The 20,037-nt window shown below is 49.8% G+C and overlaps 1 protein-coding gene across 5 annotated transcripts in view; it reads left to right on the forward strand.

Annotated features, from left to right (window-relative positions):
• The window catches only part of CABCOCO1 (ciliary associated calcium binding coiled-coil 1), a 453,528-nt gene that overhangs the window by 37,182 nt on the left and 396,309 nt on the right, over positions 1-20,037 (forward strand). The window contains exon 1 of one of the 5 annotated variants that reach the window (XM_063961810.1): positions 6,920-7,085. The exons of the other annotated variants lie outside the window; for them this stretch is intronic. Coding sequence (XP_063817880.1) covers positions 7,068-7,085 — 18 coding nt within the window. The 5' untranslated portion in view covers positions 6,920-7,067. Of the gene's footprint in view, positions 1-6,919; positions 7,086-20,037 lie in introns of those variants that run through there. 5 annotated transcript variants of the gene reach the window in all.

The raw sequence follows: 20,037 nt of genomic DNA on the forward strand, positions 1-20,037 counted from the left end.
CACTATGACCCTCCTCCAAGCCTCAGTTAGATTTTGTGACCGGCCGAGGTTGGATGCACACTAGGGGCTCTCCTGAGCTTCTAAAAAGAAAGTATATAATTAGGTTTTTTATTTTACAGTGAGACCTGCTGGCAACAGGCTCACTGCAGCGAGGGACTAAGGGGAGAAGAAGCGAACCTACCTGCTTGCAGCTAGCTTGGGCTTCTTAGGCTACTGGACACCATTAGCTCCAGAGGGATCGACCGCATGGAACTGGCCTTGGTGTTCGGTCCCGGAGCCGCGCCGCCGTCCCCCTTACAGAGCCAGAAGCAAGAAGAGGTCCGGAAAATCGGCGGCAGAAGACATCAGTCTTCACCAAGGTAGCGCACAGCACTGCAGCTGTGCGCCATTGCTCCTCATACACACTTCACACTCCGGTCACTGAGGGTGCAGGGCGCTAGGGGGGGGGGCGCCCTGAGCAGCAATAAAAACACCTTGGCTGGCAAAAATACCACAATATATAGCCCCAGAGGCTATATATGTGATAATTACCCCCGCCAGAATCCATAAAAAAGCGGGAGAAAGGTCCGCGAAAAAGGGGCAGAGCTATCTCCTTCAGCACACTGGCGCCATTTCTCCCTCACAGCTCCGCTGGAAGGAAGCTCCCTGGCTCTCCCCTGCAGTCTACACTACAGAAAAGGGTAAAAAAGAGAGGGGGGGCACTAAATTTAGGCGCAGTATATATAACAGCAGCTATAGGGGACATAATTCAGTTAGTCCCTGCATTATATAGCGCTCTGGTGTGTGCTGGCATACTCTCACTCTGTCTCCCCAAAGGGCTTTTGTGGGTCCTGTCCTCTGTTAGAGCATTCCCTGTGTGTGTGCGATGTGTCGGTACGGCTGTGTCGACATGTTTGATGAGGATAATGATGTGGAGGCGGAGCAGATACCTATAGAAGGGATGTCACCCCCTGCGGGGCAGACACCTGAGTGGATGGACTTATGGAAGGAATTGCGTGCACGTGTCGACTCCTTACACAAAAAAATTGACGACATGCCAAATGCGGGACAGCCGGCTTCTCAGCTCGTGCCTGTCCAGGCGTCTCAAAGGCCATCGGGGGCTCTAAAACGCCCGCTACCTAAGATGGCAGACGCGGATGTCGACACGGATACTGACACCAGTGTCGACGACGATGAGTCTAGTCCAATGTCCACTAAGGCCATTCGTTGCATGATTGAAGCAATGAAAGAGGTGTTACAAATTTCTGATATAAACCCAGGTACCACTAAAAAGGGTATTATGTTTGGGGAGAAAAAACTACCCGTAGTTTTTCCCCCATCAGAAGAATTAAATGAAGTGTGTGAAGAAGCGTGGGCTTTCCTTGATAAAAGATTGGTAATCTCTAAGAAGTTACTAATGGCGTTCCCTTTCCCGCCAGAGGATAGGTCACGTTGGGAGACACCCCCTAGGGTGGATAAAGCGCTCACACGTTTGTCTAAAAAGGTGGCACTACCGTCTCCGGATACGGCCGCCCTCAAGGAACCTGCTGATAGAAAGCAGGAGGCTATCCTGAAGTCTGTATATACACACTCAGGCTTTATACTTAGACCAGCTATTGCGTCAGCATGGATGTGCAGTGCTGCCGCTGCGTGGTCAGATTCCCTGTCAGAAAATATTGACACCCTAGACAGGGACACTATTCTGCTAACCATAGAGCATATAAAAGACTCAGTCTAATACATGAGAGATGCACAGAGGGAGATCTGCCGGCTGGCATCTAAAATAAGTGCATTGTCCATTTCTGCTAGGAGAGGCTTATGGACTCGCCAGTGGACAGGGGATGCAGATTCAAAAAGGCACATGGAAGTTTTGCCTTATAAGGGTGAGGAGTTATTTGGGGATGGTCTCTCTGACCTAGTTTCCACAGCAACTGCTGGGAAGTCAGCATTTTTACCCCATGTTCCCTCACAGCCTAAAAAGGCACCGTTTTATCAGTGTCAGAATTCGTTTGGATCTCCCAGTGTGAAAACATATTAGCAGGGACTGAGGTTCACGGAATAATAACTAGTTTATTAAAGCAACGTACAACTGTAAACAATAAATATAAAGCAGGAATAACTAGAGAACACAAAGGGAAAACTGAGGGGACATGGGGTGCCAGGAAACTGTGAGTACATGAGAATGATGTAGACTGTGGTAGAGTATGCACGTACCAGGGTTGCAGGATTGCACTGTAGCTGGACTGCAGGACTGCACTGTAACTGGAACACAGGATGACACTGATGATTTGTAAACTTGTGAACGGTGACTAAAGGTGCTGATGAGTTAAGGAACTTGTGAATGATGATTTAAGACACTGGTGATTTGCAGACTTGTAAATGGTGACTGAAGATGCTGATGAGTTAAGGAACTTGAGAATAATGGTTAAAGACACTGGTGGTTTGCAGAGTAGTAAATGGTGACTGAAGACGCTGATGATTCCAGGAACTTGAGAATAATAATTAAAGACACTGGTGATTTGCAAAGTAGTAAACGGTGACTGAGGACGCTGATGATTCCAGGAACTTGAGAATAATAATTAAAGACACTGGTGGTTTGCAGAGTAGTAAACGGTGACTGGAGACACTGATGATTCCAGGAACTTGAAAATAACAATTAAAGACACTGATGGTTTGCAGAGTAGTACACGGTGACTGGAGACACTGATGATTCTAGGAACTTGAAAATAATACTTAAAGACTCTGATGCAGACACTGACTCCCAGCACGCTGATGACTGAGACACATTAAAGTCCAGAAGCTGCTTGAGAACGCTGGAAGCTGTGCAGCAGTTAATGCTGGTAGCACCGGAGACACTGGGGTAGACTGCGGAGAAACTCGCCGGGAACAAGAGCACTGGCAGTTCTTTGGTCGATTTAGCAGCAGAGATCAGCATGACCAGGAGCTGTAACAGTCTTGACTCGATGAACTGGCAACAGGGAGCCTGTGTGGCTGGCCTAAGTAGTGAGTACAGGTGCTGCTCACAGCTGTGGTAGCAGCTACTAATCAAGCTGCAGATACAGAGCAGAACTCTGAACACCAGAGCAGAGAGCGCCACCCCAGGCATGGAGGAGAAACTACATGGGATTGTGACAGTACCCCCTCCCTAAGGAGCGAATTCCAGACGCTCAACACATGTCAGAGTCTGAATCAAAAGGTAGAGGGCATATTAGGGTATCCTCATGCTGCCAAGGAAATCCAACAGAGGCTTTCAACTTAGATTTTCCCTTTTTCTTCTTTCTCCTTTTTGTGGATTTCCCAGTAGGAACAATAGACTGGAGCTGAAGAAAACCAACAGGTAAGCTGATTGCTGGAGTCTCTAAGCTGGCAACAGGATTCTCGGATGAATCAAGATAGATAGATACCTTAGATGACCCCGGCTGGGCAGGAACCTCAATTGGGACTGAAGACTGGTAAGACCATGAATTGAATTTCTTAATTACCATTTCACTGAAGGCCACAAGATTGAGAAGAACTGGGTCATTGGTCTCAATTAGTGGACTAGCCCAAGCCGCGGCTTCTCCACTGAAGGTCAGGAATAAAAGTTTAACTATGTTGGATGGAGTAATTCCGAGGGAAAGATCTGTCTCCATCATAGAAACATATCGATTAACTAGTGCGTAGTATTGCGTTAAATCTCCATCAAAGTAATCCAAAGATGGAGCGTTGGATGAATTCTGTGAAGTGGAAACTTGATTTTCTGGAAACACTGGAGATGGATCATCAGGACACTGAGGAGGGGACAGACTTTCAGAAGACTGGTCAGAAATATATGATGATCCTAACTGAACTTGGATTAGAGGCTTGGATGGTACTTTTTGGATTTGGTCCTTCTTGGAAGTCCTGGGGGACTGGGCTGTACCCAAATTGTGAGCCAACAAGTTAGTAGTAGAATTGGAACCCAGGACTACAACAGTGCCTATGTGTCTAGATATATGGCCTGTGTTGTGAGAAACGAGAGTGCTAGATTCTTCTTCTGAAATTGACATAATGCTCAAAGCCCCCTCGTCACGGGGCTGAACTAAGGCAGAAGCCCCCTCGTCACGGGGCTGAACTAAGGCAGAAGCCCCCTCGTCACGGGGCTGAACTAAGGCAGAAGCCCCCTCTTCACGGGGCTGAACTAAGGCAGAAGTCCCCTCTTCACGGGGCTGAACTAAGGCAGGAGCCCCCTCTTCACGGGGCTGTACTAAGGCAGGAGCCCCCTCTTCACGGGGCTGAACTAAGGCAGAAGCCCCGTCTTCACGGGGCTGAACTAAGGCAGAAGCCCCCTCTTCACGGGGCTGAACTAAGGCAGAAGCCCCCTCTTCACGGGGCTGAACTAAGGCAGAAGCCCCCTCTTCACGGGGCTGAACTAAGGCAGGAGTCCCCTCTTCACGGGGCTGAACTAAGGCAGGAGCCCCCTCTTCACGGGGCTGAACTAAGGCAGAAGCCCCCTCTTCACGGGGCTGAACTAAGGCAGGAGCCCCCTCTTCACGGGGCTGAACTAAGGCAGGAGCCCCCTCTTCACGGGGCTGAACTGAGGCAGGAACGCCCTCTTCACGGGGCTGGGCTGAGGCAAGAGCCCCCTCTTCACGGGGCTGGGCTGAGGCAAGAGCCCCCTCTTCACGGGGCTGGGCTGAGGCAAGAGCCCCCTCTTCACGGGGCTGGGCTGAGGCAAGAGCCCCCTCTTCACGGGGCTGGGCTGAGGCAAGAGCCCCCTCTTCACGGGGCTGGGCTGAGGCAAGAGCCCCCTCTTCACGGGGCTGGGCTGAGGCAAGAGCCCCCTCTTCACGGGGCTGGGCTGAGGCAAGAGCCCCCTCTTCCCGGGGCTGGGCTGAGGCAAGAGCCCCCTCTTCCCGGGGCTGGGCTGAGGCAAGTGCCCCCTCTTCCCGGGGCTGGGCTGAGGCAAGTGCCCCCTCTTCACGGGGCTGGGCTGAGGCAAGAGCCCCCTCTTCACGGGGCTGGGCTGAGGCAAGAGCCCCCTCTTCACGGGGCTGGGCAGCGCTCTGAAGGCTCTCTGGCTGGGCAGCGCTCTGAAGGCTCTCTGGCTGGGCAGCGCTCTGAAGGCTCTCTGGCTGGGCAGCGCTCTGAAGGCTCTCTGGCTGGGCAGCGCTCTGAAGGCTCTCTGGCTGGGCAGCGCTCTGAAGGCTCTCTGGCTGGGCAGCGCTCTGAAGGCTCTCTGGCTGGGCAGCGCTCTGAAGGCTCTCTTGCTGGGCAGCGCTCTGAAGGCTCTCTTGCTGGGCAGCGCTCTGAAGGCTCTCTTGCTGGGCAGCGCTCTGAAGGCTCTCTGGCTGGGCAGCGCTCTGAAGGCTCTCTGGCTGGGCAGCGCTCTGAAGGCTCTCTGGCTGGGCAGCGCTCTGAAGGCTCTCTGGCTGGGCAGCGCTCTGAAGGCTCTCTGGCTGGACAGCGCTCTGAAGGCTCTCTGGCTGGACAGCGCTCTGAAGGCTCTCTGGCTGGGCAGCGCTCTGAAGGCTCTCTGGCTGGGCAGCGCTCTGAAGGCTCTCTGGCTGGGCAGCGCTCTGAAGGCTCTCTGGCTGGACAGCGCTCTGAAGGCTCTCTGGCTGGGCAGCGCTCTGAAGGCTCTCTGGCTGGGCAGCGCTCTGAAGGCTCTCTGGCTGGGCAGCGCTCTGAAGGCTCTCTGGCTGGACAGCGCTCTGAAGGCTCTCTGGCTGGACAGCGCTCTGAAGGCTCTCTGGCTGGGCAGCGCCCTGTAGACCCTCTGGCTGGGCAGCGCCCTGTAGACCCTCTGGCTGGGCAGCGCCCTGTAGACCCTCTGGCTGGGCAGCGCCCTGTAGACCCTCTGGCTGGGCAGCGCCCTGTAGACCCTCTGGCTGGGCAGCGCCCTGTAGACCCTCTGGCTGGGCAGCGCCCTGTAGACCCTCTGGCTGGGCAGCGCCCTGTAGACCCTCTGGCTGGGCAGCGCCCTGTAGACCCTCTGGCTCTGGACCCTCGGATCCCCTTCCTGGGGCTGGACCCTCGGAACCCCCTCCTGGGGCTGGACCCTCTGAAGAACCCCCTCCTGGGGCTGGACCCTCTGAAGAACCCCCTCCTGGGGCTGGACACTCTGAAGAACCCCCTCCTGGGGCTGGACGCGCTGAACCCTTCACTGGGGCTGGACGCTCTGAAGAACCCCCTCTTGGGGCTGGACATTCTGAAAAACCCCTCACTGGGGCTGGACGCTCTGAACCCCTCACTGGGGCTGGACGCTCTGAAGAACCCCCTCTTGGGGCTGGACGCTCTGAAGAACCCCCTCTTGGGGCTGGACGCTCTGAAGAACCCCTCACTGGGGCTGGATGCTCCGAACCCCTCACTGGGGCTGGACACTCTGAAGAACCCCTTCTTGGGGCAAGATACTCTGAAGAACCCCTTCTTGGGGCTGGACACTCTGAAGAACCCCCTCCTGGGGCGATAGGCTTGGAAACTCTAGGTGGAAGACCAGTTTTGTGACAGATGGTATTTAAAGATTGGAGATACACTCTGCCCTCATTTCTTGGTTTTCGAATGGGACAGGTTAAAATAAAATGTCCTTGACCCCCACAATACAGGCACAGTTTATAGTCTCTTCGATACTGGCGTTCTGTTTCAGAGAGGCTAGGTCGAGGGAAACTTTGGAACTTGCCTCTTGTCTGAGGAGGAGAGGTGCCCCTAGCATGCCTAGTCCATGGGTCAGAAGAAAACTCCTTTTCTGGAGCTATTTTACTGGGGTCCACCAGTCTCCCCAGGAATTCAGGAAGAACGCATAGAATACCGGACACTAAAGTCTGTAGCTGGTCTAACTTCTCCTTTAAAACCCCCAGTTGTAACAAATCTAAAGAAGGTGATGTCCCGGGAGCTGAGGGGTTAACGAGCTGTGAGAAAACTCCCTCAGGCAGACTGCAATTATCTCCCCTGCTGTTTGTTTGTGGCCAGTTCATACTGTCAGAATTCGTTTGGATCTCCCAGTGTGAAAACATATTAGCAGGGACTGAGGTTCGCGGAATAATAACTAGTTTATTAAAGCAACGTACAACTGTAAACAATAAATATAAAGCAGGAATAACTAGAGAACACAAAGGGAAAACTGAGGGGACATGGGATGCCAGGAAACTGTGAGTACATGAGAATAATGTAGACTGTGGTAGAGTATGCACGTACTAGGGTTGCAGGATTGCACTGTAGCTGGACTGCAGGACTGCACTGTAACTGGAACACAGGATGACACTGATGATTTGTAAACTTGTGAACGGTGACTAAAGGTGCTGATGAGTTAAGGAACTTGTGAATGATGATTTAAGACACTGGTGATTTGCAGACTTGTAAATGGTGACTGAAGATGCTGATGAGTTAAGGAACTTGAGAATAATGGTTAAAGACACTGGTGGTTTACAGAGTAGTAAATGGTGACTGGAGAGGCTGATGATTCCAGGAACTTGAGAATGATAATAAAAGACACTGGTGGTTTGCAGAGTAGTAAATGGTGACTGAAGACGCTGATGATTCCAGGAACTTGAGAATAATAATTAAAGACACTGGTGATTTGCAAAGTAGTAAACGGTGACTGAGGACGCTGATGATTCCAGGAACTTGAGAATAATAATTAAAGACACTGGTGGTTTGCAGAGTAGTAAACGGTGACTGGAGACACTGATGATTCCAGGAACTTGAAAATAACAATTAAAGACACTGATGGTTTGCAGAGTAGTAAACGGTGACTGAAGACGCTGATGATTCCAGGAACTTGAAAATAACAATTAAAGACACTGATGGTTTGCAGAGTAGTAAACGGTGACTGAAGACGCTGATGATTCCAGGAACTTGAAAATAACAATTAAAGACACTGATGGTTTGCAGAGTAGTAAACGGTGACTGAAGACGCTGATGATTCCAGGAACTTGAAAATAACAATTAAAGACACTGGTGGTTTGCAGAGTAGTAAACGGTGACTGAAGACGCTGATGATTCCAGGAACTTGAAAATAACAATTAAAGACACTGGTGGTTTGCAGAGTAGTAAACGGTGACTGGAGACACTGATGATTCTAGGAACTTGAAAATAACAATTAAAGACACTGATGGTTTGCAGAGTAGTACACGGTGACTGGAGACACTGATGATTCTAGGAACTTGAAAATAATACTTAAAGACTCTGATGCAGACACTGACTCCCAGCACGCTGATGACCGAGACACATTAAAGTCCAGAAGCTGCTTGAGAACGCTGGAAGCTGTGCAGCAATTAATGCTGGTAGCACAGGAGACACTGGGGTAGACTGCGGAGAAACTCGCCGGGAACAAGAGCACTGGCAGTTCTTTGGTCGATTTAGCAGCAGAGATCAGCATGACCAGGACCAGGAGCTGTAACAATCTTGACTCGATGAACTGGCAACAGGGAGCCTGTGTGGCTGGCCTAAGTAGTGAGTACAGGTGCTGCTCACAGCTGTGGTAGCAGCTACTAATCAAGCTGCAGATACAGAGCAGAACTCTGAACACCAGAGCAGAGAGCGCCACCCCAGGCATGGAGGAGAAACTACATGGGATTGTGACAATCAGGTACAGTCCTTTCGGACTCAGAAAAACAGGCGTGGAAAAGGCGGGTCCTTTCTGTCCAGAGGCAGAGGTAGGGGAAAAAGGCTGCAACAAACAGCAGGTTCCCAGGAGCAAAAGTCCTCCCCCGCTTCTTCCAAGTCCGCCGCATGACGGTGGGGCTCCACAGGCGAAGCCAGGTACGGTGGGGGGCCGCCTCAAAAATTTCAGCGATCAGTGGGCTCGCTCACAGGTGGATCCCTGGATCCTGCAAATAGTATCTCAAGGGTACAAACTGGAATTCGAGGCGTCTCCACCCCACCGGTTCCTAAAATCTGCCTTGCCGATTACTCCTTCAGACAGGGAGGCTGTGCTAGCGGCAATTCACAAGCTGTATTCCCAGCAGGTGATAATCAAGGTGCCCCTACTTCAACAAGGACGGGGTTACTATTCCACAATGTTTGTGGTACCAAAACCGGACGGTTCGGTGAGACCCATTTTAAATTTGAAATCCTTGAACACATACATAAAAAAATTCAAGTTCAAGATGGAATCGCTCAGGGCGGTTATTGCAAGCCTGGACGAGGGGGATTACATGGTATCCCTGGACATCAAGGATGCTTACCTGCATGTCCCCATTTACTATCCTCACCAGGAGTACCTCAGATTTGTGGTACAGGATTGCCATTACCAATTCCAGACGCTGCCGTTTGGACTCTCCACGGCACCGAGGGTGTTTACCAAGGTAATGGCGGAAATGATGATACTCCTTCGAAGAAAGGGAGTTTTAATTATCCCGTACTTGGACGATCTCCTAATAAAGGCGAGGTCCAAGGAGCAGTTGTTGGTGGGAGTAGCACTATCTCAGGAGGTGCTACACCAGCACGGTTGGATTCTGAATATTCCAAAATCACAGCTGGTTCCGACGACACGTCTACTGTTCCTGGGTATGATTCTGGATACAGTCCAGAAAAAAGTGTTTCTCCCTGAGGAGAAAGCCAAGGAGCTGTCATCTCTAGTCAGAGACCTCCTGAAACCAAAACAGGTATCGGTGCATCACTGCACGCGGGTCCTGGGAAAGATGGTGGCTTCTTACGAAGCAATTCCTTTCGGCAGGTTCCATGCCAGAATTTTTCAGTGGGACCTGTTGGACCAATGGTCCAGATCGCATCTTCAGATGCATCGCCTAATAACCCTGTCTCCAAGAACCAGGGTGTCTCTGCTGTGGTGGCTGCAGAGTGCTCATCTTCTAGAGGGCCGCAGATTCGGCATACAGGACTGGGTCCTGGTGACCACGGATGCCAGCCTTCGAGGCTGGGGGGCAGTCACACAGGGAAGAAACTTCCAAGGACTATGGTCGAGTCAGGAGACTTCCCTACACATAAATATTCTGGAACTAAGGGCCATTTACAATGCCCTAAGTCAGGCAAAATCCCTGCTTCTACACCAGCCGGTACTGATCCAGTCAGACAACATCACGGCAGTCGCCCATGTAAATCGACAGGGCGGCACAAGAAGCAGGATGGCAATGGCAGAAGCCACAAGGATTCTCCGATGGGCGGAAAATCACGTACTAGCACTGTCAGCAGTGTTCATTCCGGGAGTGGACAACTGGGAAGCAGACTTTCTCAGCAGGCACGACCTCCACCCGGGAGAGTGGGGACTTCATCCAGAAGTCTTCACGCTGATTCTAAATCGATGGGAACGGCCAGAGGTGGACATGATGGCGTCCCGCCTAAACAAAAAACTAGAGAGATATTGCGCCAGGTCAAGGGACCCTCAGGCGATAGCTGTGAACGCTCTAGTGACACCGTGGGTGTACCAGTCAGTTTATGTGTTCCCTCCTCTGCCTCTCATACCAAGGGTACTGAGAATAATTAGAAAACGAGGAGTAAGAACAATACTAGTGGTTCCGGATTGGCCAAGACGAGCGTGGTACCCGGAACTTCAAGAGATGATCTCAGAGGACCCATGGCCTCTGCCGCTCAGACAGGACCTGCTGCAGCAGGGGCCCTGTCTGTTCCAAGACTTACCACGGCTGCGTTTGACGGCATGGCGGTTGAACGCCGGATCCTGAAGGAAAAGGGCATTCCGGAGGAAGTCATTCCTACGCTGATTAAAGCCAGGAAAGATGTAACTGCAAAGCATTATCACCGCATATGGCGGAAATATGTTGCTTGGTGTGGGGCCAAAAAGGCCCCAACAGAGGAATTTCAACTAGGTCGATTTCTGCATTTCCTACAAGCAGGAGTGACTATGGGCCTGAAATTAGGCTCCATTAAGGTACAGATCTCGGCTCTGTCGATTTTCTTCCAGAAAGAACTAGCTTCACTACCTGAAGTTCAGACGTTTGTGAAAGGAGTGCTGCATATTCAGCCCCCGTTTGTGCCTCCAGTGGCACCTTGGGATCTCAACGTGGTATTGAGTTTCTTAAAATCACATTGGTTTGAGCCACTTAAAACCGTGGATCTAAAATATCTCACGTGGAAAGTGGTCATGTTATTGGCCTTTGCTTCAGCCAGGCGTGTGTCAGAATTGGCAGCTTTGTCATGTAAAAGCCCTTATCTGATTTTCCATATGGATAGGGCGGAATTGAGGACTCGTCCCCAGTTTCTCCCTAAGGTGGTATCAGCTTTTCACTTGAACCAACCTATTGTGGTGCCTGCGGCTACTAGGGACTTGGAGGATTCCAAGTTACTGGACGTAGTCAGGGCCTTGAAAATTTATGTTTCCAGGATGGCTAGAGTCAGGAAAACTGACTCGCTATTTATCCTGTATGCACCCAACAAACTGGGTGCTCCTGCTTCTAAGCAGACTATTGCTCGCTGGATTTGTAGCACAATTCAGCTGGCGCATTCTGCAGCTGGACTGCCGCATCCTAAATCAGTAAAAGCCCATTCCACAAGGAAGGTGGGCTCATCTTGGGCGGCTGCCCGAGGGGTCTCGGCTTTACAACTTTGCCGAGCTGCTACTTGGTCAGGGGCAAACACGTTTGCAAAATTCTACAAATTTGATACCCTGGCTGAGGAGGACCTTGAGTTCTCTCATTCGGTGCTGCAGAGTCATCCGCACTCTCCCGCCCGTTTGGGAGCTTTGGTATAATCCCCATGGTCCTTTCGGAGTTCCCAGCATCCACTAGGACGTCAGAGAAAATAAGATTTTACTCACCGGTAAATCTATTTCTCGTAGTCCGTAGTGGATGCTGGGCGCCCATCCCAAGTGCGGATTGTCTGCAATACTTGTACATAGTTATTGTTAACTAAAGGGTTATTGTTGAGCCATCTGTTGAGAGGCTCAGTTGTTTTCATACTGTTAAACTGGGTATAGTATCACGAGTTATACGGTGTGATTGGTGTGGCTGGTAGGAGTCTTACCCGGGATTCAAAATCCTTCCTTATTATGTCAGCTCGTCCGGGCACAGTGTCCTAACTGAGGCTTGGAGGAGGGTCATAGTGGGAGGAGCCAGTGCACACCAGGTGACCTAAAAGCTTTCTTTAGTTGTGCCCAGTCTCCTGCGAGCCGCTATTCCCCATGGTCCTTTCGGAGTTCCCAGCATCCACTACGGACTACGAGAAATAGATTTACCGGTGAGTAAAATCTTATTTTTGACAGTTACATTTTTTAATGGTTTATATGGTATCCTGACTGGATAGACACTGTCAAGATAGATAGTCAGCAGGTCAACACCATATGGTTGACAGGTTCAAAAGGTCGACAGGTTCATTGCATCAGCTTGGCAATAGTTGACACACATATATTCAACACAAAGTTTTTTGGGGGGTTTTTCACATTTCTTTCAACTTTTGCTTGGTTTACCATCCACAGGGACTACAGTTGGGAATAGTAACCTGTGCCGAGTGCAGCGATAGCAGAGCAAGGCACCTTGCCCGAAGCATGGCGAGCTAAATGAGCCTGCAAGGGTCTACAGTACATTACCACTAATTGGGGTCACAGGTGATGAAACATACAAACACCAAAAACATAAACTTATGAGAACCATTTGTATATCGACCTTTTCACCTTGTTGACCTTTTGTGCTGTCTACCTTTTCACCCTGTTGACCTAATGCCTGTCGACCATATGGCGTCAACCAATTTACTAATTTACACTAAAAACTGTATATCTTCTATACCACACTCGTTTATATTTAGGTGGATATATCTGCTGCTTTAATCATTTTATGCATGCTATTCACTGTTGTAACTTTCCCCCATAAATATTACCACGGCAAATCTTGGATAGTGATGATTTCAATTGTTACTCTCTTGCAGATATCACTAAGTGTGTATTTCTTTTTAATTTGATTTATTACACTCTGTTTTACTGTGCTATATTTGTATATTTCATGCTGCTATGAGTTGTGTTTTGCTATGTACAGTATGTATAATTTATTTACAGTTTGTAATTCCTCCAATGTTTTACTTTTTCATGTTCCTCCTCCCCTCCCCTCCCCTCTGTCTTTAATATACCCCTTTCACACCACACAAATAACACGGTATATTGCCGGGTCGACGTGCAGTGTGAGAGGGGTCACTCCCAAATTCCTGGGTCATCTGACCTGGTATTTCAACCCAGGAATAAAGAAGGGTTATTCCAGGATTATTACTGGGTAAGGTGCAGTGTTAACGGGTTGCTGGGTCAATGCGACCCGGGATTCGCTCACAGTATAGGCAGAGGCGGTGTGGAGATTATTTCATCACCCAGCGCCGCCTCTGTCCCTGCCCCCGATGGCAACCCAACCCGGCATATTGCCGAGTTGGTAAGCCAGTGTGAAAGGGTCTAATGTCAGGTCGCACCCGGAAAGGACCCGTTTCCAATTCCCATGTGCGACCTGGCATTGCGATCTGAAAACGGTGTACTAGAGAACTACATAAGCTCTTTTTCTATTGTTCTACTTTCTCTCTGTGGCTACATATCTCTTAGGCATTATTATTCATGTTTTTGTCGCAACTTTTGTGTTTACATGCTTGTCACATCCACTTACCTTGTGCCCCAAATTCAGATGAAGTATACAGTATATACTGCAGTGCCAAAAGTCATGAGATAGCAGTATGTAAAAGTAATACAGGTTGAGTATCCCATATCCAAATATTCCGAAATACGGAATATTCCAAAATACAGAATTTTTGGAGTGAGACTGAGATAGTGAAACCTTTGTTTTCTGATGACTCAATGTACACAAACTTTGTTTAATTCACAAAGTTATTAAAAATATTGTATTATATGACCTTCAGGCTGTGTGTATAACGTGTATATGAAACATAAATGTATTCTATGCTTAGATTTGGGTCCCACTGCCATGATATCTCATTATGGTATGCAATTATTCCAAAGTACTGATAAATCCGATATCCAAAATAATTCTGGTCCTAAGCATTTTGGATAAGGAATACTCAACCTGTAGTAGATGGCGTCACCGTACTGTGATATCGTAGAAATGCCCAGACCTGCATCAGTTGTAATCTGATATCTCATGAGTCAGTTTGAACACCAGCTATGTGGCCCTTGGCAAGGCAGCGTGAATTATTAGACTTTCAATGGGGCATGATAGTGGATGGCCAACATACTTTGTGGGACATTTCCAAAGTTGTGGGGACATTTAACATTCCTTCTATATACAATATCACTTGTGTACCGGGAATACCTCATGGAAGTCATTACCACCCACCTTGGCCAGAGCAGTGGCAGACCATAGCTGCTTAATAATCATAACCGGCAACGTTTGGCCAGAATTGTCACTGGTAACAGACGAGCGACACTGGCACAAATCACATCCAGGAGGTATCAGACATGTTATGAATGAACAGGTTATTTTACTTGAATTTGGTCGGCATACAAATATTTAAACTAAATATGCGGTACATACTACCACGATCGGACGCTTAGTCCATTTTCTAAAATTTCCCTTCTTCTTCTTATATCGTTTTTCTCTGACGTCCTAGTGGATGCTGGGACTCCGTCAGGACCATGGGGATTAGCGGCTCCGCAGGAGACAGGGCACAAAAATAAAAGCTTTAGGACTAGGTGGTGTGCACTGGCTCCTCCCCCTATGACCCTCCTCCAAGCCTCAGTTAGGTTTTTGTGCCCGTCCGAGCAGGGTGCAATCTAGGTGGCTCTCCTAAAGAGCTGCTTAGAAAAAGTTATTAGGTTTTTTATTTTCAGTGAGTCCTGCTGGCAACAGGCTCACTGCAACGAGGGACTTAGGGGAGAAGAAGTGAACTCACCTGCGTGCAGGATGGATTGGCTTCTTAGGCTACTGGACACCATTAGCTCCAGAGGGATCGAACACAGGCCCAGCCATGGAGTCCGGTCCCGGAGCCGCGCCGCCGACCCCCTTGCAGATGCCGAAAAGTGAAGAGGTCCAGAAACCGGCGGCAGAAGACTTTTCAGTCTTCATGAGGTAGCGCACAGCACTGCAGCTGTGCGCCATTGTTGTCAGCACACTTCACACCAGCGGTCACTGAGGGTGCAGGGCGCTGGGGGGGGGGCGCCCTGGGCAGCAATGATAATACCTTGTTCTGGCTAAAAATACATCACATATAGCCCCTGGGGCTATATGGATGTATTTAACCCCTGCCAGGTCTCACAAACACCGGGAGAAGAGCCCGCCGAAATAGGGGGCGGGGCCTATCTCCTCAGCACACAGCGCCATTTTCCTGCACAGCTCCGCTGCGAGGAAGGCTCCCAGGACTCTCCCATGCACTGCACTACAGAAACAGGGTAAAAAAAACAGAGAGGGGGGGCACTTTTTTGGCGATATTGATATATTAAGCTGCTATAAAGGAAACAACACTTCTGTAGGGTTGTTCCTATATATTTATAGCGCTTGGGTGTGTGCTGGCAAACTCTCCCTCTGTCTCCCCAAAGGGCTAGTGGGGTCCTGTCTTCGATAAGAGCATTCCCTGTGTGTCTGCTGTGTGTCGGTACGTGTGTGTCGACATGTATGAGGACGATGTTGGTGGGGAGGCGGAGCAATTGCCGGTAATGGTGATGTCACCCCCTAGGGAGTCGACACCGGAATGGATGGCTTTGTTTATGGAATTACGTGATAATGTCAGCACGTTACAAAAATCAGTTGACGACATGAGACGGCCGGCAAACCAGTTAGTACCTGTCCAGGCGTCTCAGACACCGTCAGGGGCTGTAAAACGCCCTTTACCTCAGTCGGTCGACACAGACCCAGACACGGACACCGAATCTAGTGTCGACGGTGAAGAAACAAACGTATTTTCCAGTAGGGCCACACGTTATATGATCACGGCAATGAAGGAGGCTTTGCATATCTCTGATACTGCAAGTACCACAAAAAGGGGTATTATGTGGGGTCTGAAAAAACTACCTGTAGTTTTTCCTGAATCAGAGGAATTGAATGAAGTGTGTGATGAAGCGTGGGTTAACCCCGATAGAAAACTGCTAATTTCAAAGAAGTTATTGGCATTATATCCTTTCCCGCCAGAGGTTAGGGCGCGCTGGGAAACACCCCCTAGGGTGGATAAGGCACTCACACGCTTATCAAAACAAGTGGCGTTACCGTCTCCTGAAACGGCCGCCCTCAAGGATCCAGCTGATAGGAGGCTGGAAACTACCCTGAAAAGTATATACACTCATACTGGTGTTATACTGCGACCAGCCATCGCCTCAGCATGGATGTGCAGTGCTGGGGTGGTTTGGTCGGATTCCCTGACTGAAAATATTGATACCCTGGATAGGGACAGTATTTTATTGACTATAGAGCAATTAAAGGATGCTTTTCTTTATATGCGAGATGCTCAGAGGGATATTTGCACTCTGGCATCGAGAGTAAGTGCGATGTCCATATCTGCCAGAAGAAGTTTATGGACGCGACAGTGGTCAGGTGATGCGGATTCCAAACGGCATATGGAAGTATTGCCGTATAAAGGGGAGGAATTATTTGGGGTCGGTCTATCGGATTTGGTGGCCACGGCAACAGCCGGGAAATCCACCTTTTTACCTCAGGTCCCCTCCCAACAGAAAAAGACACCGTCTTTTCAGCCGCAGTCCTTTCGTTCCTATAAGAACAAGCGGGCAAAAGGACAGTCATATCTGCCCAGAGGCAAAGGAAAGGGTAAGAGAGTGCACCAAGCAGCTCCCTCCCAGGAGCAGAAGCCCTCCCCGGCTTCTGCAAAGCCCTCAGCATGACGTTGGGGCTTTACAAGCGGACTCAGGGGCGGTGGGGGGTCGACTCAAGAATTTCAGCGCACAATGGGCTCACTCACAGGTGGACCCCTGGATCCTGCAGGTAGTATCTCAGGGTTACAGGTTGGAATTCGAGAAGTCTCCCCCTCGCCGGTTCCTAAAGTCTGCTCTGCCAACGTCTCCCTCAGACAGGGCGACGGTATTGGAAGCCATTCACAAGCTGTATTCTCAGCAGGTGATAGTCAAGGTACCCCTCCTACAACAGGGAAAGGGGTATTATTCCACACTATTTGTGGTACCGAAGCCGGACGGCTCGGTAAGACCTATTCTAAATCTGAAATCTTTGAACCTGTACATACAAAAATTCAAGTTCAAGATGGAGTCACTCAGAGCAGTGATAGCGAATCTGGAAGAAGGGGACTTTATGGTGTCCCTGGACATCAAGGATGCTTACCTGCATGTCCCAATTTGCCCTTCACATCAAGGGTACCTCAGGTTCGTGGTGCAAAACTGTCATTATCAGTTTCAGACGCTGCCGTTTGGATTGTCCACGGCACCTCGGGTCTTTACCAAGGTAATGGCCGAAATGATGTTTCTTCTGCGAAGAAAAGGCGTATTAATTATCCCTTACTTGGACGATCTCCTGATAAGGGCAAGGTCCAGAGAACAGCTGGAGGGCGTAGTAGCACTAACCCAAGTAGTGCTGCAACAGCACGGGTGGATTCTGAATTTTCCAAAATCTCAATTGACCCCGACGACACGTCTGCTGTTCCTGGGAATGATTCTGGACACGGTTCAGAAAAAGGTGTTTCTTCCGGAGGAGAAAGCCAGGGAGTTATCCGAACTTGTCAGGAACCTCCTAAAACCAGGAAAAGTGTCTGTGCATCAATGCACAAGAGTCCTGGGAAAAATGGTGGCTTCTTACGAAGCGATTCCATTCGGCAGATTCCACGCACAAACTTTTCAGTGGGATCTGCTGGACAAATGGTCCGGATCGCATCTGCAGATGCATCGGCGGATAACTTTGTCTCCACGGACAAGGGTGTCTCTTCTGTGGTGGTTGCAGAGTGCTCATCTGTTAGAGGGCCGCAGATTCGGCATACAGGACTGGGTCCTGGTGACCACGGATGCCAGTCTGAGAGGCTGGGGAGCGGTCACACAGGGAAGAAACTTCCAGGGAGTGTGGTCAAGCCTGGAGATGTCTCTTCACATAAATATACTGGAGCTAAGAGCGATTTACAATGCTCTAAGCCTGGCAAAACCCCTGCTTCAGGGTCAGCCGGTGTTGATCCAGTCGGACAACATCACGGCAGTCGCCCACGTAAACAGACAGGGCGGCACAAGAAGCAGGAGGGCAATGGCAGAAGCTGCAAGGATTCTTCGCTGGGCGGAAGATCATGTGATAGCACTGTCAGCAGTGTTCATTCCGGGAGTGGACAACTGGGAAGCGGACTTCCTCAGCAGACACGATCTACACCCGGGAGAGTGGGGACTTCATCCAGAAGTCTTCCACATGATTGTGAACCTTTGGGAAAAACCAAAGGTGGATATGATGGCGTCCCGCCTCAACAAAAAACTGGACAGGTATTGCGCCAGGTCAAGAGACCCTCAGGCAATAGCTGTGGACGCTCTGGTAACACCGTGGGTGTTCCAGTCAGTGTATGTGTTTCCTCCTCTGCCTCTCATACCAAAAGTACTGAGAATTATACGGCAAAGGGGAGTAAGAACGATACTCGTGGCTCCGGATTGGCCAAGAAGAACTTGGTACCCGGAACTTCAGGAGATGCTCACGGAAGATCCGTGGCCTCTACCTCTAAGACGGGACCTGCTTCAGCAGGGACCGTGTCTATTCCAAGACTTACCGCGGCTGCGTTTGATGGCATGGCGGTTGAACGCCGAATTCTAAGGGAAAAAGGCATTCCGGAAGAGGTCATCCCTACCCTGGTAAAAGCCAGGAAGGAGGTGACTGCACAACATTATCACCGCATTTGGAGAAAATATGTTGCGTGGTGTGAGGCCAGGAAGGCCCCGACGGAGGAATTTCAACTGGGTCGATTCCTACATTTCCTGCAAACAGGATTGTCTATGGGCCTCAAATTAGGGTCCATTAAGGTTCAAATTTCGGCCCTGTCGATTTTCTTCCAGAAAGAATTGGCTTCAGTTCCTGAAGTCCAGACTTTTGTAAAAGGAGTACTACATATACAGCCCCCGATTGTGCCCCCAGTGGCTCCGTGGGATCTTAATGTAGTTTTGGATTTTCTCAAATCCCATTGGTTTGAGCCACTCAAATCGGTGGATTTGAAATATCTTACATGGAAAGTAACCATGCTACTGGCCCTGGCTTCAGCCAGGAGAGTGTCAGAATTGGCGGCTTTATCGTATAAAAGCCCATATCTGATTTTCCATTCGGACAGGGCAGAACTGCGGACGCGTCCTCAGTTTCTGCCTAAGGTGGTTTCAGCGTTTCACCTGAACCAGCCTATTGTGGTGCCTGCGGCTACTAGCGATTTGGAGGATTCCAAGTTGCTGGACGTTGTCAGGGCATTGAAAATATATATTTCAAGGACGGCTGGAGTCAGAAAATCTGACTCGTTGTTTATACTGTATGCACCCAACAAGCTGGGTGCTCCTGCTTCTAAGCAGACGATTGCTCGTTGGATTTGTAGCACAATTCAACTTGCACATTCTGTGGCAGGCCTGCCACAGCCTAAATCTATCAAGGCCCATTCCACAAGGAAGGTGGGCTCATCTTGGGCGGCTGCCCGAGGGGTCTCGGCATTACAACTCTGCCGAGCAGCTACGTGGTCGGGGGAGAACACGTTTGTAAAATTCTACAAATTTGATACCCTGGCTAAAGAGGACCTGGAGTTCTCTCATTCGGTGCTGCAGAGTCATCCGCACTCTCCCGCCCGTTTGGGAGCTTTGGTATAATCCCCATGGTCCTGACGGAGTCCCAGCATCCACTAGGACGTCAGAGAAAATAAGATTTTACTTACCGATAAATCTATTTCTCGTAGTCCGTAGTGGATGCTGGGCGCCCATCCCAAGTGCGGATTGTCTGCAATACTTGTACATAGTTATTGTTACAAAAAAATCGGGTTGTTATTGTTGTGAGCCGTCTGTTCAGAGGCTCCTACGTTTGTCATACTGTTAACTGGGTTCAGATCACAGGTTGTACGGTGTGATTGGTGTGGCTGGTATGAGTCTTACCCGGGATTCAAAATCCTTCCTTATTGTGTACGCTCGTCCGGGCACAGTATCCTAACTGAGGCTTGGAGGAGGGTCATAGGGGGAGGAGCCAGTGCACACCACCTAGTCCTAAAGCTTTTATTTTTGTGCCCTGTCTCCTGCGGAGCCGCTAATCCCCATGGTCCTGACGGAGT

The sequence above is a fragment of the Pseudophryne corroboree genome, chromosome 3 (genome assembly GCF_028390025.1).
Source record: "Pseudophryne corroboree isolate aPseCor3 chromosome 3, aPseCor3.hap2, whole genome shotgun sequence".
Lineage (NCBI taxonomy): Eukaryota > Metazoa > Chordata > Amphibia > Anura > Myobatrachidae > Pseudophryne > Pseudophryne corroboree.